Source organism: Bombina bombina, chromosome 6 (assembly GCF_027579735.1).
Source record: "Bombina bombina isolate aBomBom1 chromosome 6, aBomBom1.pri, whole genome shotgun sequence".
Taxonomy (NCBI): domain Eukaryota; kingdom Metazoa; phylum Chordata; class Amphibia; order Anura; family Bombinatoridae; genus Bombina; species Bombina bombina.
This window is the reverse complement of record NC_069504.1, coordinates 772,033,860-772,056,998: the sequence shown is the minus strand read 5'-3', so window position 1 is coordinate 772,056,998 and position 23,139 is coordinate 772,033,860. Positions and strand designations below refer to the sequence as shown.

The window sequence follows — 23,139 nt, the reverse complement described above, 5'->3', positions numbered from 1 at the left end:
ATTCAGTTTGAGCATGTGATTTTAAACAACTTTTCAAATCGCTTCTATTATCAAATGTGCTTAGTTTTCTTGGTATCCTTTGTTGAAGAGTAATGCTAGGTAGGGTGATAGGAGCTCAGGAGCGTTCACATGCCTTTTGTAGTCTATGGCAGCAGTGTTTGCAACGATGTATAACATTGCAATAAACAATGTTTCAAACACAGCTGCCAGATAGCTAGAGATACGTGCACGCTCTTGAGCTTACTTAGAATTACTCTTTAACAAAGGATACCAAGAGAACTATGCAAAATAGATAATAGAGGTATATAAAAAAATTGTATAACCTTTCATGCTCTATCCAATCCATTTACATTTAATTTTGAGTTGACTGTCCATTGAAACAAATGGTAAAGACAATTAAGAATCTTTATTTCTTACTGTTCACGCTCCACAGGGCTAAATGTTGTAATGCTGGCAGGGATTGCTCTGCGCAGTAGGCGGAGCCATGTGGAGGGATCAATATTCATTTGTCGAGCACGAAGAAAAGCTTTGCCTTTATGGAACAAAACAAAAACAACATAATTATACAAATACTATAGAATGTGAACCGAAAAAACAAGAACATTTATATTTTTGTCTGTGATACAACATAACAGCACCAACTACGTAGTAGAACATTTGTCTGAAAGTAAATAGCCCTAGGGCCCTATACTAACTTTGTGGACATGAAATGCAGTATGTGCTAGGGTGGGACTTGCACATACAGTCATGTGAAAAAGAAAGTACATCCTCTTTGAATTCTATGGTTTTACGTATCAGGACATAATAACAATCATCTGATCCTTAGTAAGTCTTAAAATTAGGTAAAAATAACCTCAGATGAACACTAACACGTGACATATTACACCATGCCATGTTTTATTTAACACAAATAAAGCCAAAATGGAGAAGCCATGAGTGAAAAACTAAGTACCGCTTACGATTCAATAGCTTGTAGAACCACCTTTAGCAGCAATAACTTGAAGTAATCGTTATCTGTATGACGTTATCAGTCTCTCACATCATTGTGGAGGAATTCTTCTTTACAACGTTGCTTCAGTTCATTGAGGTTTGCGGGCATTTGTTTATGCACAGCTCTCTTAAGGTCCCGCCACAGCATTTCAATCAGGTTGAGGTCTTTTTTTTTGACTGGGCCTTTGCAACACCTTGATTCTTTTCTTTTTCAGCCATTTTGCTGAAGACTTGCTGGTGTGCTTGGGATCATTGTCCTGTTGCATGACCCAATTTAGCTGTCGGACAGATGGCCTCACATTTGACTCTAGAATACTTTGGTATACAGAGGAGTTCATGGTCAACTCAATGACTGCAAAGGTGCCCAGGTACTGTGGCTACAAAACAACCCCAACTCATTAACCCTCACCACTGTGCTTGATAATTGGTATGAGGTGTTTGTGCTGCTATGCTGTGTTTGGATTTGCCAAACATCTCCACTTTAGTCTTATCTGTCCAAAGGATATTGTTCCAGAAGTCTGGTTTGTTCAGATGCAACTTTGCAAACTTAAGCCGTGCTGCCATCTACTCTTTATTCAAGCTCAGTGCATTTCAATTGGTCATCTTTTCAGTGAGCAAAACAGTTATTTCATTTACAAAAATAAGCATAAACTAGCAATTTCCCATACATGTTATACTCAACAGCTGGTATTACAAGTCACTGAAAACACATTTAGGGTAAATTGATTTGAAAGTACAGTGCCCCTTACTTTCAGATCTTCATGTAAAATGGGCTTAGTAATAACCAGCATAATAGCATAAAACTATTACACCGCTGTAACAATTTTACTCAAATGGAGATGAAATGTTTTCATCATTCAGAATATACATTTTTAAACAACTTTCCTATTTACTTCTATTATCACTATTGCTTCATTCTCTTGGTGTCCTTTGTTGAAGGAGCAGCAATACACTACTGGGAGCTAACTGAACACATTGGCAAGCCAATTACAGGAGGCACAAATGTGCAGCCACCAATCAACAGCTGGCTCCCAGCTCCTGAGCCTACCTAGGTATGCCTTTTTACCAAACGATACCAAGAGAACTAAGCAAATTAAATAGTGGAAGTAAATTGAAAAGTTTTTCAAAATTGTATGCTCAATTTGAATCATGAAGGATACATTTTGGGTTTAATGTCCCTTTAAATATTTTTACATTACAAACAATATTTTAACATAATTTACCTTATATATTTGTGCTTAAAATTGCAAGTAAAGACATTCTATAAAACAACAACAACAAAAAAATACTACAAAAACACATCTAATAATATTTAATCAAAATAAAAACATACTAATAAAATACTAATAAGTACAGGGTCTGTTATAAATACTTTGGTTGAACTATTTAACTAACAAATTTTAATACCAAATCTTCCTTTATTGGTGGCTGGAGGCAAAACAATGAACCGAGTGTTATCAATTGCACTCCACTTGTAATCTAGCCTATAGTATACTTACGGCTAGATTTAGAGTTTGGCGGTAGCCGTGAAAACCAGCGTTAGAGGCTCCTAACGCTGGTTTTAGGCTACCGCCGGTATTTGGAGTCAGTGATTAAAGGGTCTAACGCTCACTTTTCAGCCGCGACTTTTCCATACCGCAGATCCCCTTACGTCAATTGCGTATCCTATCTTTTCAATGGGATCTTTCTAACGCCGGTATTTAGAGTCGTTTCTGAAGTGAGCGTTAGAGCTCTAACGACAAAACTCCAGCCGCCGTAAAAAAGCAGAAGTTAAGAGCTTTCTGGGCTAACGCCGGTTCATAAAGCTCTTAACTACTGTACCCTAAAGTACACTAACACCCATAAACTACCTATGTACCCCTAAACCGAGATCCACCCACATCGCCGCCACTCGATTAAAATGTTTTAACCCCTAATCTGCCGACCGCCACCTACGTTATACTTATGTACCCCTAATCTGCTGCCCCTAACCCCGCCGACCCCTGTATTACATTTAGTAACCCCTAACCTGCCCCCCACAACGTCGCCGCCAGCTACTTACAATAATTAACCCCTAATCTGCCGACCGCAAAGCGCCGCCACCTACGTTATCCTTATGTACCCCTAATCTGCTGCCCCTAACACCGCCGACCCCTATATTATATTTATTAACCCCTAATCTGCCCCCCTCAACGTCGCCGACACCTGCCTACACTTATTAACCCCTAATCTGCCGAGCAGACCGCACCGCTACTATAATAAAGTTATTAACCCCTAATCCGCCTCACTAACCCTATCATAAATAGTATTAACCCCTAATCTGCCCTCCCTAACATCGCCGACACCTAACTTCAATTATTAACCCCTAATCTGACGACCGGAGCTCACCGCTACTATAATAAATGGATTAACCCCTAAAGCTAAGTCTAACCCTAACACTAACACCCCCCTAAATTAAATATAATTTAAATCTAACGAAATTAATTAACTCTTATTAAATTAATTATTCCTATTTAAAGCTAAATACTTACCTGTAAAATAAATCCTAATATAGCTACAATATAAATTATAATTACATTGTAGCTATTTTAGGATTAATATTTATTTTACAGGCAACTTGGTAATTTTTTTAACCAGGTACAATAGCTATTAAATAGTTAAGAACTATTTAATAGTTACCTAGTTAAAATAATAACAAAATTACCTGTAAAATAAATCCTAACCTAAGTTATAATTAAACCTAACACTACCCTATCAATAAATTAATTAAATAAAATACCTACAATTACCTACAATTAACCTAACACTACACTATCAATAAATAAATTAAATACAATTGCTACAAATAACTACAATTACATAAACTAACTAAAGTACAAAAAATAAAAAAGAACTAAGTTACAAAAAATAAAAAAATATTTACAAACATAAGAAAAATATTACAACAATTTTAAACTAATTACACCTACTCTAAGCCCCCTAATAAAATAACAAAGACCCCCAAAATAAAAAATTCCCTACCCTATTCTAAATTAATAAATGTAAAAGCTCTTTTACCTTACCAGCCCTGAACAGGGCCCTTTGCGGGGCATGCCCCAAGAAGTTCAGCTCTTTTGCCTGTAAAAAAAAACATACAATACCCCCCCCCAACATTACAACCCACCACCCACATACCCCTAATCTAACCCAAACCCCCCTTAAATAAACCTAACACTAAGCCCCTGAAGATCTTCCTACCTTGTCTTCACCATCCAGGTATCACCGATCCGTCCTGGCATCCGGTGCTGAAGAGGTCCAGAAGAGGATCGGAACAGCCAATAGAATGCGAGCTCAATCTGATTGGCTGTTTGGATCAGCCAATCGGATTGAACTTGATTCTGATTGTCTGATTCCATCAGCCAATCAGAATATTCCTACCTTAATTCCGATTGGCTGATAGAATCCTATCAGCCAATCGGAATTCGAGGGACGCCATCTTGGATGACGTCCCTTAAAGGAACCGTCATTCGTCGGGAGACGCCGGAAGAAGAGGATGGATCCGCGTTGGCTGATTCAAGATGGACCCGCTCCGCACCGGATGGAAGAAGATCGAAGATGCCGCTTGGAGAAGATGTTTGCCGGTCCGGATGTCCTCTTCTTGCCGGATAGGAGGAAGACTTTGGACCCTCTTCTGGACCTCTTCAGCACCGGATGCCAGGACGGATCGGTGATACCTGGATGGTGAATACAAGGTAGGAAGATCTTCAGGGGCTTAGTGTTAGGTTTATTTAAGGGGGGTTTGGGTTAGATTAGGGGTATGTGGGTGGTGGGTTGTAATGTTGGGGGGGGTATTGTATGTTTTTTTTTACAGGCAAAAGAGCTGAACTTCTTGGGGCATGCCCCCCAAAGGGCCCTGTTCAGGGCTGGTAAGGTAAAAGAGCTTTTACATTTATTAATTTAGAATAGGGTAGGGAATTTTTTATTTTGGGGGTCTTTGTTATTTTATTAGGGGGCTTAGAGTAGGTGTAATTAGTTTAAAATTGTTGTAATATTTTTCTTATGTTTGTAAATATTTTTTTATTTTTTGTAACTTAGTTCTTTTTTATTTTTTTACTTTAGTTAGTTTATGTAATTGTAGTTATTTGTAGCAATTGTATTTAATTTATTTATTGATAGTGTAGTGTTAGGTTAATTGTAGGTAATTGTAGGTATTTTATTTAATTAATTTATTGATAGGGTAGTGTTAGGTTTAATTATAACTTAGGTTAGGATTTATTTTACAGGTAATTTTGTTATTATTTTAACTAGGTAACTATTAAATAGTTCTTAACTATTTAATAGCTATTGTACCTGGTTAAAATAATTACCAAGTTGCCTGTAAAATAAATATTAATCCTAAAATAGCTACAATATATTTATAATTTATATTGTAGCTATATTAGGGTTTATTTTACAGGTAAGTATTTAGCTTTAAATAGGAATAATTTATTTAATAAGAGTTAATTAATTTCGTTAGATGTAAATTATATTTAAGTTAGGGGGGTGTTAGTGTTAGGGTTAGACTTAGCTTTAGGGGTTAATACATTTATTAGAATAGCGATGAGCTCCGGTCGTCAGATTAGGGGTTAATAATTGAAGTTAGGTGTCGGCGATGTTAGGGAGGGCAGATTAGGGGTTAATACTATTTATGATAGGGTTAGTGAGGCGGATTAGGGGTTAATAACTTTATTATAGTAGCGCTCAGGTCCGCTCGGCAGATTAGGGGTTAATTATTGTAAGTAGCTGGCGGCGACGTTGTGGGGGGCAGGTTAGGGGTTAATAAATATAATATAGGGGTCGGCGGTGTTAGGGGCAGCAGATTAGGGGTACATAGGGATAATGTAAGTTGTGGCGGTTTACGGAGCGGAAGATTAGGGGTTAATAATATAATGCAGGGGTCAGCGATAGCGGGGGCGGCAGATTAGGGGTTAATAAGTGTAAGGGTAGGGGTGTTTAGACTCGGGGTACATGTTAGAGTGTTAGGTGCAGACGTAGGAAGTGTTTCCCCATAGGAAACAATGGGGCTGCGTTAGGAGCTGAACGCTGCTTTTTTGCAGGTGTTAGGTTTTTTTTCAGCTCAAACAGCCCCATTGTTTCCTATGGGAGAATCGTGCACGAGCACGTTTTTGATGCTGGCCGCGTCCGTAAGCAACTCTGGTATCGAGAGTTGCATTTGCGGTAAAAATGCTCTACGCTCCTTTTTTGGAGCCTAACGCAGCATTTTTTTGAACTCTCGATACCAGAGTTAATTTTATGGTGCGGCCAGAAAAAAGCCCGCGGAGCGTTAACAGCCCATCTACCGCCAAACTCCAAATCTAGGCCTTAGTATGCTTTTAAACAAGGCATATCAAGAGAATAATGTATATTTGATAACATAATTAAACTGAACTTACAAGTTCTATCTGAATCATGAACTTTATATTTAGCTTTCATATAACTGTAATTTCACATTGTGAAATAAGAAGTGTTACAAGGGTTCAACCAAAACCTTTAATTATAAGAAAGCAAAATTCTGTGATTTAAAGAAATAAATAACATAAATTAAGACAAATTATTCCCTAATAAAAATACAGAGGATAAATGGATATGGATATCATATATGGTTATAAAAGTAAAAGAAAAATATCCAAGCCAATGTGGCTAAATAAAAATGTGTTAAAGAGTAATTAGGAAAAAACACAGGGCATTTAAACTGTTCAAAGAATATAGTACAGAATCATCAACATATATAAGGAATGTAACAAAGCATGCAAAAGAGCGATTAGCCAAAATTGAACATGATAGAGTTATTGCAAAGAATTCTAAAACATACCCAAAATGTTTTTTTAACTATATAAATAGCAAAAAATCTAAGAAGGAAAATATAGGTACATTAAAATATGAGAAGGGTGGCATGATTAACTGTAACCGGGGAAAGGCTAAGATGATAACCATTTCTTTTCTTCAGAATACACAAGAGAGGTACCAATAGGGAAGACATTGAAACAAACTATAACATACAAGCCTATACCAAAAAAGTTATCTCTACATGATATAAGGAGAAAACTGGATAATGTCAGGATAAATAAAACTTCAGGTCCAGATGGAATACACCCAAAGGTTGTAAGGGAAGTTATCACTGTTATAGCACTCATTATCTTTAGACATAATACCCCAGGACTAGTGTAAATCTGATGTGGGGCCACAAAAAGGGAAGCAGGGCTGATCAAGAAAGCTATAGACCAGTAAACCTGACATCAGTAGTGGGGAAGATACTGTAAGAGATTATAAGGGATTTTAATAAAGAGTATATTCTGGAGGAAAACAAGATTATGGGGCAGATTTAACAAGGGCCAAATGGCCCTAAATGTAACTGTTTCCGCACGAGCCTTCAGGCTTGCCGGAAACAGGAGTTAAGAAGTAGCGGTCTTAAGACCGCTGCTCCTTAACTTGTACACCTCCTCTGAGGTGGCGGACATCAATCCGCCCGATCGCATATGATCGTCTTGATTGACACCCCCTGCTAGTGGCCGATTGGCCGCGAATCTGCAGGAGGCAATGTGCAATGATAAATGTGTATGCTGTTGGAATTTATCGATGCTACAGCGGATCATGTCCGCTCGCACTTTGTTAAATCGGCCCCTATGAGCAAAAGTTCCTTTGCGGAAGAAAGATTGGGACAAAAGGAAGGAATGACAATCTCTTGATTGATGTTACGATCTGACACCACCTTAGGAAGGAAACCTAACTGTCACGATATGATCGTCTTGATTGACACCCCCTGCTAGTGGCCGATTGGCCGCGAATCTGCAGGAGGCAATGTGCAATGATAAATGTGTATGCTGTTGGAATTTATCGATGCTACAGCGGATCATGTCCGCTCGCACTTTGTTAAATCGGCCCCTATGAGCAAAAGTTCCTTTGCGGAAGAAAGATTGGGACAAAAGGAAGGAATGACAATCTCTTGATTGATGTTACGATCTGACACCACCTTAGGAAGGAAACCTAACTGTCACGATCCAGCCTAGAATTGAGTCTGGGACCTGTTTCTATTTCTGCTGCTGTTCTTTCCCAGCCTGTTGTCTTACCTCTTTGCCACCAGATGGCTTGATCACAGGCTAAGAATATTGGGTTTTTCTGTTTGCTGCAACTTTGGCTCTCTGGCTCCACCTGCTTACCAGCTGAAACAAATCATATAATCAGCAGCCTGCTATATTTGGGAGGTTTGCTTGCAGTTCTGGGCCTTGACATTGAGTGTTATACTCTGACAGACCCTCTGGTCCTGTTTCCTGAGTGAATAAAGATTTGTTGGATTTCCTGGTGCCTGATTTCTGCTTCATTTACAGACTGCTCTTCTTGATTTTCCCTTGGCACTGTGTTCCATTTCTGGACTGATTTCCTGGCAATTGATCTTGGCTAATCCCCTGATAATTCCTAAGGACTGCTTCAGGTACTTTTGCTTGCTTGTTACCTGTTACTACAGAGTTCCAGTCTACAGCTTATAGTTCCAGTCTACAACATATAGTTCCAGTCTACAGTATATGCAAATATCCTGCCTGTAATTACAAAGATCTGAATTCCTGTCTGTTGCTACAGAGTTCCAGTCTACAGCATATGCAAGTACCCTGCTTGTTATTACAAAGACATGCATTCCTGTCTGTTACTACAGAGTTCCAGTCTACAGCATATGCAAGTATCCTGCCTGTTATTTCAAAGACCTGCATTCCTGCCTGTTATTACAGAGTTCCAGTCTACAGCATATGCAAGTATCCTGTCTGTTATTACAAGGATCTGCATTCCTGCCTGTTACTACAGAGTTCCAGTCTACAGCATATGCAAGTATCCTGTCTGTTATTACAAGGATCTGCATTCCTGCCTGTTACTACAGAGTTCCAGTCTACAGCATATGCAAGTATCCTGCCTGTTATTACAAAGAGCTGCATTCCTGCCTGTTATTACAGAGTTCCAGTCTACAGCATATGCAAGTATCCTGCCTGTTATTACAAAGATCTGCATTCCTGCCTGTTACTACAGAGTTCCAGTCTACAGCATATGCAAGTATCCTGCCTGTTATTACAAAGAATTGCATTCCTGCCTGTTACTACAGAGTTTCAGTCTACACCATATGGTTCCAGTCTACAGCCTATAGTTCCAGTTTACATCATATGCAAGTATCCTGCCTGTTATTAGTTCCAGTTTACAGCATATGCAAGTATCCTTCCTGTTATTACAAAGATCGGCATTCCTGCCTGATACTACAGAGTTCCAGTCTACAGCCTATAGACTTTGCCTTATATAATTTGCATATCTCTGCATTGCTTATTATCCTATCAATAAAACCATAAACTTTATTTCCTAAAACCTTGTACCTGTTTAATTATGCCAAAAAGGAAAGACTCACGCAGACAAAACACAACTTTAACCCCAGAACCTGACACCTCAGCACAACAGCTCCCAACTCCTGAACCTGCTCCCTTGCAGAGTATGACACTAACCTAGTACGTAAAACTGCCTTATTGGCATGGAAAACAAGGTAAGGGGGATCACACTGTAAAGCCAAAATCTCATAGACTCTGCGAGCTGAGGCAATGGCCAACAAAAACACTTTCCAAGATAACAGTTTAATATCAACAACATGCATGGGCTCAAACGGAGCCTGCTGCAAAACACGAAGAACAAGATTGAGGCTCCATGGCAGAGCAACAGGTCTGAACAGAGGTCTGATCCTAATCAGAGCCTTAACAAATGACTGCACGTCCGAAAGATCAGCTATTCTCTTGTGCAGTAAGACGGATAGGGCCGAGATCTGCCCCTTCAGAGAGCTGGCAGATAGACCCTTCTCCAATCCATCTTGGAGAAACGATAACATTCTGGCAACTTTTACCTTATGCCATGAAAAAACGCGTTCCTCACACCAGTGCAGGTAAATCCGCCACACCTTATGGTAGATGCGCAGAGTAACCGGCTTACAAACCTGAATCAAAGTGTCTATGACACTATCAGAGATACCTCTCTTGGCTAAGAAAAAATGTTTAATTTCCACACAGTCAGCCTCAGAGATTCTAGATTTTGATGTAGGAAAGAACCCTATATTAGAAGGTCCTTCCGATAAGGTAACCCCCATGGAGGAGATGAGGACATTGTCACCAGATCTGCGAACCAGGTACTTTGAGGCCAGGGTGGAGCAATTAGAATCACTGAGGCCTGCTCCTACTTGATGCGGGCCACTACACGAGGGAGAAGAGGCAATGGAGGAAAGAGATATGAGTCTGAACTTCCATGGAACCGCTAGAGCGTCTACTAATTCTGCTTGAGGATCCCTCGATCTCGACCCGTACCTGGGTAGTTTGGCATTGAGACGAGAGGCCATGAGATCGATCTCCGTCATCCCCCATCGGCTGCAGATCTCTGCAAACACCTAGGGGTGGAGAGACCATTCCCCCAGGTGAAAGGATTGTCTGCCGAGGAAGTCTGCATCCCAGTTCTCCACTCCCGGGATGTGGATTGCTGACAGAATATAGTTGTGGGCTTCTGCCCATTCTAAAATTTGAGACACCTCCCTCATCGCTAAGGAACTTCTCATTCCTCCCTGATGGTTGATGTAAGCGACTAAAGTTATATTGTCTGATTGGAATCTGATATACTGGGTCGAACTTAGTTGGGGCCATGCTTTCAGTGCATTGAAAATTGCCCAAAGTTACAAGATATTGATCGGAAGTGTGGATTCCTCCTGAGACCACAACCCCTGGACCTTCCTGGCACCCCAAACAGCTCCCCAGTCAGAAAGACTGGCGTCCGTAGTCGCAATCTCCCTAGAGATAGGTGATCTTGACAGAGACACCAAGAAAGCGAGTCTCTCGACAGGCTGTCCAAGACGATCCAAATCTAGCAAAAAGGAATAATGCCCATACAAGACACCATGAGCCCAATTACCTCCATGCACTGGGCCACCGAAGGTCTTAAGGAAGCCTGGAGGGTAAGACACACTGTTGCCAGCTTGTAATGTCTCTGATCTGTTAGAAAGATCTTCATGGATACCGAGTCTATGACTGTACCCAGGAAAATCACCCTGGTATTTGGAGTAAGAGAACTAATTTCCGGGTTTATCTTCCATCCATGTGACCGAAGAAGACTCAGAAGAAATTCTGAGTGTTCCCTTGCCAAATGAAAAAATGGAGCCTGTACCAAGATATCGTCCAGGTAAGGCGCTGCTGCAATACCTTGGGTTCTGGCCACAGCTAGCAGAGCACCCAGAACATTTGAAAATATTCTGGGAGCAGTAGCTAAGCCAAACGGAAGTGCTATAAACTGGAAGTGCTGATCTAGAAAGGCAAACCTCAGGAACTGAAAATGATCCTTGTGTAGTCATGAATTGTTCTTCCTGAATCAGAGGAGGGATCGATCTGATCGTCTCCATCTTGAAGGAAGGAACACTTAAAAATTTGTTTAGACACTTCAAGTCCAGAATTGGAGGAAAAGTTCCATCCTTTTTGGAATAAAACCCTAGACCTCTTTCTGATACAGGTACCGGGATGATCACTCCTAAGGAGGATAGATCCCGTACGTAATCTTAAAAGGCTGTCCTCTTCTCTGGTCTTGTAGACAGTCTGGAAAGGAGGAACCTGTCCCTCGGTAGATAAGATTTGAATCCTATCCTGTATCCTTGAGATACTACTTCTAACACCCAAGGATCCTGAACGTCCTGAAAACAAGCGTCTGAGAAAAACGACAGTCTGCCCCCTACTCGATCCGATACCGGAACGGGGGCCACCCCTTCATGCAGACTTGTTATCTGCGGGCTTCTTGGTCTGTTTGCACTTGTTCCAGGATTGAGCAGACTTCCAAGTACTCTTGGGCTGCTCTGGCTTGGAGGATGATTGAGTTCTCTGGGACTCGCCCGAACGAAAGGAATGAAAATTAGAGGACTGCCGTCCCTTAGGTCTGTTCTTCTTATCCTGTGGTAGGAAAGCACCTTTCCCCCCCAGTAACAGTAGAAATTATAGAGTCCAGACCTGGTCCAAATAAAACCTTCCCATTGAATGGTAAGGAAAAGAGTCTGGATTTAGAAACCATATCTGCGAGCCAAGACTTCAACCAGAGAGTACTGCGAGGTAGGATCGCAAAACCTGAAGCCTTTGCATTCAAACAGACAATCTGCATATTTGCATCACCAATAAAGGAGTTTGCTATCCTCAAAGCCTTAATCCTATCCTGAATATCCTTAAGGGGAGATTCCACCTCAATGAGTTCTGACAGAGAGTCACACCAATAGGTGGCTGCCCCTGCAATGGCAGCTACCGCTGCCGCGGGTTGAAACAAAAAACCCATATGGTGGAACATTCTTCTCAGGTAACTTTTCAACTTCTTATCCATAGGTTCCCTAAAAGAAGAACTATCTTCCAAAGGGATAGTGGTACGCTTAGCTAGCGTCAAAATGGATCCATCCACCCTAGGGATGGAACTCCACAGTTCTAGTTGAGAGTCAGGAACTGGAAATAACTTCTTAAAAGACGAAGATGGGGAAAAAGGAGTTCCGATCCTTTCCCATTCGCTACTGATAATGTTAGCCATGCGAACTGGAACAGGAAAAGTCTGTGGGGCTTTCTTGTCTTCATAGACTCTGTCTAATTTAGGAATCTTAGGTTCCTCAGGAAGCTTCGCTTCGGGAACCTCTAGAATAGACAAAACCTCCTTTAGCAGAAAACATAGATGTTCAATCTTAAATCTGAAGTTGGGTTCCTAAGAAGGAGACTGTTTAGCTGTTGAAGTCTCCGACTCCGAAAGTTCACCCTTTGATGCTACAGAGGTTAACTCATCCTCGGACATACTGAGACATACTGGCTAAATCCGATTGGAAATTAGATATATCCAGCTCAGTAGAACTATGTTTAACCTTTCTCTTGCGTTTCCCAAAGATAGGTAAGGCACTCAGAGCCGTGGACACAGAAGATTGTAAGTGCGTAGTAAAGTCCACTGGAAAAAAGTCCCCTCCAGTCGGAGTAATACGTGTGCCGTGGGGAACTGCATGTGAAACAGTTTGAGGGGAGAGGGTAGGCATCTCCCGGACCACAGAGACCTGGAGATGGATGGCTCAGAGGGACTAATTATGTTAGAGAGGTTAACAGTTTTAGCTCCCTTCTTAGACTTTAGAACAGTACCCAGGCAATTGGAACAAAATTGAGTAGGTGGGCAAACCAAGGTTTCCTCACAATAAAGACAGGCATTATTAATCAATATAGAAGGTACAGAACCCTCTAAAGTGTTAATCTCAGAGTCCTCCATTGCAGGAGATGTAATCCCACAGTCAGTAAAAACGGTCTTAAATAATAAAGAGGCACCTTTATAACACCAGTGGCATTTACCACCCCCTAGACCCAGACCAACTAGAACAACGATCTTCGTAGGACTGACAGAGTTCCTTGCAGCAGGATCATAAGAGAACTGAAGCCAGACACACCTGATCACGATGGTGCGCAAGTAAGGACCGCCCCTGCTATGAGGAAAAAGCGTGCAAAGCCATTAGGAGCTGCGCAACTTTAATAAAACCTGTCTGTGAAAAAAAGTTTAATTGCAGAGAGCACCAAGTCTAAATTGAGCCCAAACCCTTCACAAGTGCTCCTGTAAGGAGCTAAGCAGTACACAAAGCCCTCCAAACTGTTCCTAAAATAATCTCCTAAACTAATGAGATATTAACCCCGGATCCTATAGAGGCTATACGGTGTTAGAGGAAATGAAAAACCCACTAGGTACTTTACCCTAGGTTAAAATAAAACGGACTTACCCTCCAGGATCTATGCTGTAGAACAGGCACAGCCTCTCAAGTGTGACAGTCTCGCCGTGGTGTTCTGACAGGGACCAGAGTGCAAAAAGGCAAGCAGTGTAACTCATTAACACTGATTACCCAGGAGCTGTTAGACAGGTAGTCTAGATCGGTTTGCAGGAAAATCTTTCTCTGTATCTCCAGACTCTAACGTTCAGCAAAACTCTCACTGAGAGGTTTATATGACTACTTCAAACTCCAGTCCTCACTTGAAGGGAAAATACCCATTAAAGGACTATCCGCATTTTCTGACACTTCTCTGCCATCCTCCTCTAGTGACGAAATTCAAAGAATGACTGGGGGGATGAGGGAAGGGGGAGGGATATTTAAGCCCTTGGTTGGGGTGTCTTTGCCTCCTCCTGGTGGCCAGGTGTGTATATTCCCAACAGTAAGGAATGAAGTTGTGGACTCTGGAAAAGAAAGGATTTAGGCATTCTTTTAGATAACAAGCTAAAAAGGCTAATAACATACTAGCATGAATTGAAAGAAGAAAGCATAAGTTTGTTGCTGTTTAAAACCCTGGTAGGACCTCACCTTGAATAAGGAGTGCAGTTCTGGGGACCACTTTTAAAAAGGAACATTGCAGAATTAAAAAAGGGGAAGGGAGGATTTAAACTATGAAGAGAGGTTAGCTAAATTTGGTCTGTTAAGAAAAAAAGGTGCTTGAGAGGCGATATGCTTACTTTATATAAATATAATCAGGCCCATATACAGATTTGGGGGAAGAGCTGCTTATTTCAAGGCAGTGTGTGAGAAAAGGTCACAATTTAAGTCTAGAGGAAAGGAGATTCAATCTCCAGCAACATTAACTTTTTGTCACGGTAAGAGCAATAAAATTGTGGAACACCTTTGCCTAAGGAGGTAGTATTTGCCAATACCCTACATAAAGTTAAAAATGGCTTAGATATATTTTATTTCAGACTAAAAACACTATTGAGTATTATGAATAATTGTGTTAAATGGGTCAGTTTGCTAATTGTTTAATATAAATTCAATTGTCAGCTTGTTTAGTGCAAATCAGGTAACATCTGTATAGGTTGAACTCAATGGACTTCTGTCTTCTATCCACCTTCTTATTAAAAAATAAAGCTTTTCTAAAAAAAAGTATTTTGTCACTGATGTCCTCTAAACATATTGAGAATCATACAAAGATACATGTAAAAGGTTAAAATAAAAAGGGTTTGCAGTTGCACATATATATGGAAACTCTATTACCTTGTTCTTTTGAAAAGATCTTCTTTTGCCTGCGCAGTTTGGAAAATCTTTCGATTACTGGATTAGAGAAAGTCACCTGAAATAGACAGGGTGGATAAACCGAACTAAACATTTAAACTCCAAAGTATTCAAAATATAAAAAAATTAAAAAGAATAATTATATATATATATATATATATATATATATATATATATATATATATTATCCTGGCTAATTCTCCCACTGGCAGCATATAGCCCTTTACACTAGTTTTTGTGCCCCAGCCCATAAGAAAAAGAAAAACTATAAATGTTTGCATGGGGTCTTCTGGTGGGTGGGCAAATAACGTGGTCACAAATCAAAAGAGCCCTCTGGAGGTAAAAACAGCTGATAAAGGGTACCCTCAAACCTTATCTAATGTTGGCCCTGTGCCATTAGATATTTTAAGGAAATAACATAATTTATGCTTACCTGATAAATTCCTTTCTTCTGTAGTGTGATCAGTCCACGGGTCATCATTACTTCTGGGATATTACTCCTCCCCAACAGGAAGTGCAAGAGGATTCACCCAGCAGAGTTGCATATAGTCCCTCCCCTCTACGTCACCCCCAGTCATTCGACCAAGGACCAACGAGAAAGGAGGAACCAAGGGTGTAGTGGTGACTGGAGTATAATTTAAAAATAATTACCTGCCTTAAAAAACAGGGCGGGCCGTGGACTGATCACACTACAGAAGAAAGGAATTTATCAGGTAAGCATAAATTATGTTTTCTTCTGTTAAGTGTGATCAGTCCACGGGTCATCATTACTTCTGGGATACCAATACCAAAGCAAAAGTACACGGATGACGGGAGGGATAGGCAGGCTCTTTTATACAGAAGGAACCACTGCCTGAAGAACCTTTCTCCCAAAAATAGCCTCCGAGGAAGCAAATGTGTCAAATTTGTAAAATTTGGAAAAAGTATGAAGCGAAGACCAAGTTGCAGCCTTGCAAATCTGTTCAACAGAGGCCTCATTCTTAAAGGCCCAAGTGGAAGCCACAGCTCTAGTGGAATGAGCTGTAATTCTTTCAGGAGGTTGCTGTCCAGCAGTCTCATAGGCTAAACGTATTATGCTACGAAGCCAAAAAGAGAGAGAGGTAGCAGAAGCTTTTTGACCTCTCCTCTGACCAGAGTAAACGACAAACAGGGAAGACGTCTGTCGAAATTCTTTAGTTGCCTGTAAGTAAAATTTTAGGGCACGAACTACATCCAGATTGTGCAGAAGACGTTCCTTCTTTGAAGAAGGATTTGGACACAAAGATGGAACAACAATCTCTTGATTGATATTCCTGTTAGTGACTACCTTGGGTAAGAACCCAGGTTTAGTACGCAGAACTACCTTATCCGAATGAAAAATCAAATAAGGAGAATCACAATGTAAGGCTGATAATTCAGAGACTCTTCGAGCCGATGAAATAGCCATTAAAAATAGAACTTTCCAAGATAACAACTTTATATCAATGGAATGGAGGGGTTCAAACGGAACGCCCTGTAAAACGTTAAGAACAAGATTTAAACTCCATGGTGGAGCAACAGTCTTAAACACAGGCTTAATCCTCGCTAAAGCCTGACAAAAAGCCTGAACGTCTGGCACTTCTGACAGACGTTTGTGTAACAGAATAGACAGAGCTGAGATCTGTCCCTTTAATGAACTAGCAGATAAACCCTTTTCTAAACCTTCTTGTAGAAAAGACAATATCCTAGGAATCCTAACCTTACTCCAAGAGTAACCTTTGGATTCACACCAATATAGGTATTTACGCCATATTTTATGGTAAATCTTTCTGGTAACAGGCTTCCTGGCCTGTATTAAGGTGTCAATAACTGACTCAGAAAACCCACGTCTTGATAAAATCAAACGTTCAATTTCCAAGCAGTCAGCTTCAGAGAAGTTAGATTTTGATGTTTGAAAGGACCCTGTATCAGGAGGTCCTGTTTCAGAGGTAGAGACCAAGGTGGACAGGATGACATGTCCACCAGGTCTGCATACCAAGTCCTGCGTGGCCATGCAGGTGCTATCAGAATCACTGATGCTCTCTCCTGTTTGATTCTGGCAATCAATTGAGGAAGCATCGGGAAGGGTGGAAACACATAAGTCATCCTGAAGTCCCAAGGTGCCGTCAGGGCATCTATTAGGACTGCTCCTGGATCCCTGGATCTGGACCCGTACCGAGGAAGCTTGGCGTTCTGTCGAGACGCCATGAGATCTATCTCTGGCTTGCCCCAACGTCGAAGTATTTGGGCAAAGACCTCCGGATGAAGTTCCCATTCCCCCGGATGAAAAGTCTGACGACTTAAGAAATCCGCCTCCCAATTCTCCACTCCCGGGATGTGGATTGCTGACAGGTGGCAAGAGTGAGACTCTGCCCAGCGAATTATCTTTGATACTTCCATCATTGCTAGGGAGCTCCTTGTCCCTCCCTGATGGTTGATGTAAGCTACAGTCGTGATGTTGTCCGACTGAAACCTGATGAACCCCCGAGTTGTCAACTGGGGCCAAGCCAGGAGGGCATTGAGAACTGCTCTCAATTCCAGAATGTTTATTGGCAGGAGACTCTCCTCCTGACTCCATTGTCCCTGAGCCTTCAGAGAATTCCAGACGGCACCCCAACCTAGAAGGCTGGCGTCTGTTGTTACAATTGTCCAGTCTGGTCTGCTGAATGGCATCCCCCTGGACAGATGTGGCCGAGAAAGCCACCATAGAAGAGAATTTCTGGTCTCTTGATCCAGGTTCAGAGAAGGGGACAAGTCTGAGTAATCCCCATTCCACTGACTTAGCATGCACAATTGCAGTGGTCTGAGGTGTAAGCGAGCAAATGGCACTATGTCCATTGCTGCTACCATTAGGCCGATTACCTCCATGCATTGAGCCACCGATGGGTGTTGAATGGAATGAAGGGTGCGGCAAGCACTTTGAAGTCTTGTTAACCTGTCTTCTGTCAGGTAAATCTTCATTTCTACAGAATCTATAAGAGTCCCCAGGAAGGGAACTCTTGTAAGTGGAACGAGTGAACTTTTCTGTTCGTTCACCTTCCATCCATGTGACCTTAGAAATGCCAGTACTAACTCTGTATGAGACTTGGCAGTTTGAAAGCTTGAAGCTTGTATCAGAATGTCGTCTAGGTAAGGAGCTACCGAAATTCCCCGCGGTCTTAGTACCGCCAGGAGAGCACCTAGAACCTTTGTGAAGATTCTGGGAGCTGTAGCCAATCCGAATGGAAGAGCCACAAACTGGTAATGCCTGTCTAGAAAGGCAAACCTTAGATACCGGTAATGATCTTTGTGAATCGGTATGTGAAGGTAAGCGTCCTTTAAGTCCACTGTGGTCATGTACTGACCTTCTTGGATCATGGGTAAAATTGTCCGGATAGTCTCCATTTTGAATGATGGAACTCTTAGGAATTTGTTTAGGATCTTTAAATCCAGGATTGGTCTGAAAGTTCCCTCTTTTTTGGGAACCACAAACAGATTTGAGTAAAACCCTTGTCCCTGTTCCGACCGTGGAACTGGATGGATTACTCCCATTAACAATAGATCTTGTATGCAGCGTAGAAACGCTTCTTTCTTTGTTTGGTTTGTCGACAACCTTGACAGATGAAATCTCTCTCTTGGAGGAGAGTGTTTGAAGTCCAGAAGGTATCCCTGAGATATTATCTCTAGCGTCCAGGGATCCTGGACATCTCTTGCCCAAGCCTGGGCGAAGAGAGAAAGTCTGCCCCCCACTAGATCCGATCCCGGATCGGGGGCCCTCAATTCATGCTGTTTTAGTGGCAGCTGCAGGCTTCCTGGCCTGCTTGCCCTTGTTCCAGGACTGGTTAGGTCTCCAGCCTTGTCTGTAGCGAGCACCAGATCCTTCTTGTTTTGGAGTAGTGGAAGATGATGCTGCTCCTGCTTTGAAATTCCGAAAGGAACGAAAATTAGACTGTCTAGCCTTAGGTTTGGCTTTGTCTTGAGGTAGGGCGTGGCCCTTACCTCCTGTAATGTCAGCGATAATTTCTTTCAAACCAGGCCCAAATAAGGTCTGTCCCTTGAAAGGTATATTAAGTAATTTGGACTTAGAAGTTACATCAGCTGACCAGGATTTTAGCCACAGTGCTCTGCGCGCTTGAATGGCGAATCCGGAATTCTTAGCCGTAAGTTTAATTAAATGTACTACGGCTTCCGAAATGAATGAATTAGATAGCTTAAGTACTCTAAGCCTGTCTGAAATGTCGTCCAGCGTAGCTGAACCAAGATTCTCTTCTAGAGACTCAATCCAGAATGCCGCTGCAGCCGTGATCGGCGCAATGCATGCAAGGGGTTGCAATATAAAACCTTGTTGAACAAACATTTTCTTAAGGTAACCCTCTAATTTTTTATCAATTGGATCTGAAAAGGCACAGCTATCCTCTACCGGGATAGTGGTACGTTTAGCTAAAGTAGAAACTGCTCCCTCCACCTTAGGGACCGTTTGCCATAAATCCAGTGTGGTGGTGTCTATTGGAAACATCTTTCTAAATATTGGAGGGGGTGAGAACGGCACACCGGGTCTATCCCACTCCTTAGTAATAATTTCAGTTAGTCTTTTAGGTATAGGAAAAACGTCAGTACTTGTTGGTACAGCAAAATATTTATCCAACCTACACATTTTCTCGGGTATTGCAACTGTGTTACAATCATTCAGGGCCGCTAACACCTCCCCTAGTAAAACACGGAGGTTTTCCAGCTTAAATTTAAAATTTGAAATATCTGAATCCAATCTGTTTGGATCAGAACCGTCAGCCGCAGAATGAAGCTCTCCGTCCTCATGTTCTGCAAGTTGTGACGCAGTATCTGACATGGCCCTAACATTATCAGCGCACTCTGTTCTCACTCCAGAGTGATCACGCTTGCCCCTTAGTTCTGGTAATTTAGCCAAAACCTCAGTCATAACAGTAGCCATATCTTGTAATGTTATTTGTAATGGCCGCCCAGATGTACTTGGCGTCGCCATATCACGCACGTCCCGAGCGGGAGATGCAGGTACTGTCACGTGAGGCGAGTTAGTCGGCATAACTCTCCCCTCGTTGTTTGGTGAAATTTGTTCAATTTGTACAGATTGACTTTTATTTAATGTAGCATCAATACAGTTAGTACATAAATTTCTATTGGGCTCCACCTTGGCTTTAGTACAAATAGTACAGGTCTCATCTTCTGAATCAGACATGTTTAACAAACTAGCAAATAAACTTGCAATTTGGAAATACTATACAAGTAAAATACAATGAAAAAAACGAACTGTGCTTGAAAAGCACTGAATATATATAACAGATGAAATCAATCAGCTTTGTAAAACAAAATGCAACTTAGCAAAGGCTTGTACCCAGTAGCAAGAAATAACTAACCCTGAGGCATAAAAAAGTTAAAGAATAAACGTTTTTTATCACAGTCAACTACAATCTTACAGCTCTGTTAGATTACTTCCCTCAAATTAGCTTTGAAGATCCCTGGGTTCTGTAGAGATAAACCGGAACATGCAGGAAAAAACAATGAGCTTTTGACTGAAATTTTTGATGCGTAGCAAAAGCGCCAAAAAAGGTCCCACCCCCTCACACACAACAGTGAGAGAGATTAAAAACTGTCATAATTAGATCCAGCAACTGCCAAGTGGAAAAAACATAATTTATGCTTACCTGATAAATTCCTTTCTTCTGTTGTGTGATCAGTCCACGGGTCATCATTACTTCTGGGATATAACTCCTCCCCAACAGGAAATGCAAGAGGATTCACCCAGCAGAGCTGCATATAGCTCCTCCCCTCTACGTCACTCCCAGTCATTCGACCAAGAATCAACGAGAAAGGAGAAACCAAGGGTGAAGTGGTGACTGGAGTATAATTTAAAAGATATTTACCTGCCTTAAAACAGGGCGGGCCGTGGACTGATCACACAACAGAAGAAAGGAATTTATCAGGTAAGCATAAATTATGTTTTCTTCTGTTATGTGTGATCAGTCCACGGGTCATCATTACTTCTGGGATACCAATACCAAAGCAAAAGTACACGGATGACGGGAGGGATAGGCAGGCTCATAATACAGAAGGAACCACTGCCTGAAGGACCTTTCTCCCAAAAATAGCCTCCGAAGAAGCAAAAGTGTCAAATTTGTAAAATTTGGAAAAAGTATGAAGCGAAGACCAAGTTGCAGCCTTGCAAATCTGTTCAACAGAGGCCTCATTCTTAAAGGCCCAAGTGGAAGCCACAGCTCTAGTGGAATGAGCTGTAATTCTTTCAGGAGGCTGCTGTCCAGCAGTCTCATAGGCTAAACGTATTATGCTACGAAGCCAAAAAGAGAGAGAGGTAGCAGAAGCTTTTTGACCTCTCCTCTGTCCAGAATAAACGACAAACAGGGAAGAAGTTTGGCGAAAATCTTTAGTTGCCTGCAAGTAGAACTTGAGGGCACGAACTACATCCAGATTGTGTAGAAGACGTTCCTTCTTTGAAGAAGGATTTGGACACAAGGATGGAACAACAATCTCTTGATTGATATTCCTGTTAGTGACTACCTTAGGTAAGAACCCAGGTTTAGTACGCAGAACTACCTTGTCTGAGTGAAAAATCATATAAGGAGAATCACAATGTAAGGCTGATAACTCAGAGACTCTTCGAGCCGAGGAAATAGCCATTAAAAACAGAACTTTCCAAGATAACAATTTTATATCAATGGAATGAAGGGGTTCAAACGGAACACCCTGTAAAACGTTAAGAACTAAGTTTAAACTCCATGGCGGAGCAACAGCTTTAAACACAGGCTTGATCCTAGCTAAAGCCTGACAAAAGGCCTGGACGTCTGGATTTTCTGACAGACGCCTGTGTAACAAGATGGACAGAGCTGAGATCTGTCCCTTTAATGAGCTAGCCGATAAACCCTTTTCTAAACCTTCTTGTAGAAAGGACAATATCCTAGGAATCCTAACCTTACTCCAGGAGTAACCTTTGGATTCGCACCAGTATAGGTATTTACGCCATATCTTATGGTAAATCCTTCTGGTAACAGGCTTCCTAGCCTGTATCAGGGTATCAATAACCGACTCAGAAAAACCACGTTTTGATAAAATCAAGCGTTCAATTTCCAAGCAGTCAGCTTCAGAGAAGTTAGATTTTGATGTTTGAATGGACCCTGTATCAGAAGGTCCTGTCTTAGAGGTAGAGACCAAGGCGGACAGGATGACATGTCCACTAGATCTGCATACCAAGTCCTGCGTGGCCATGCAGGCGCTATTAGAATCACTGATGCTCTCTCCTGTTTGATTTTGGCAATCAATCGAGGGAGCAGCGGGAAGGGTGGAAACACATAAGCCATCCCGAAGTTCCAAGGTGCTGTCAAAGCATCTATCAGAACCGCTCCCGGATCCCTGGATCTGGACCCGTAGTGAGGAAGTTTGGCGTTCTGGCGAGACGCCATGAGATCTATCTCTGGTTTGCCCCAACGTCGAAGTATTTGGGCAAAGACCTCCGGATGAAGTTCCCACTCCCCCGGATGAAAAGTCTGGCGACTCAAGAAATCCGCCTCCCAGTTCTCCACTCCCGGGATGTGGATTGCTGACAGGTGGCAAGAGTGAGACTCTGCCCAGCGAATTATCTTTGATACTTCCATCATTGCTAGGGAGCTTCTTGTCCCTCCTTGATGGTTGATGTAAGCTACAGTCGTGATGTTGTCCGACTGAAACCTGATGAACCCCCGAGTTTCTAACTGGGGCCAAGCCAGAAGGGCATGGAGAACTGCTCTCAATTCCAGAATGTTTATTGGCAGGAGACTTTCCTCCTGATTCCATTGTCCCTGAGCCTTCAGAGAATTCCAGACAGCGCCCCAACCTAGTAGGCTGGCGTCTGTTGTTACAATTGTCCAGTCCGGCCTGCTGAATGGCATCCCCCTGGACAGATGTGGCCGAGAAAGCCACCATAGAAGAGAGTTTCTGGTCTCTTGATCCAGATTCAGAGTAGGGGACAAGTCTGAGTAATCCCCATTCCACTGACTCAGCATGCACAATTGCAGCGGTCTGAGATGTAGACGTGCAAAGGGAACTATGTCCATTGCTGCTACCATTAAGCCGATCACCTCCATGCATTGAGCTACTGACGGGAGTTGAATGGAATGAAG

General features: G+C 41.8%; 1 protein-coding gene across 5 annotated transcripts in view; it reads right to left on the bottom strand.

Annotated features, from left to right (window-relative positions):
- LOC128663639 (serine/threonine-protein kinase N1) overlaps window positions 1-23,139 on the bottom strand; it is a 410,416-nt gene that overhangs the window by 80,525 nt on the left and 306,752 nt on the right. For all 5 annotated transcript variants that reach the window (XM_053718067.1, XM_053718068.1, XM_053718065.1 and 2 more), the window contains exons 12-13: window positions 15,002-15,077; window positions 418-532 (exon numbers count right to left, since the gene is read on the bottom strand). In XM_053718067.1, the coding sequence (XP_053574042.1) occupies window positions 418-532; window positions 15,002-15,077 (191 nt within the window). The remainder of the gene's footprint in view (window positions 1-417; window positions 533-15,001; window positions 15,078-23,139) is intronic.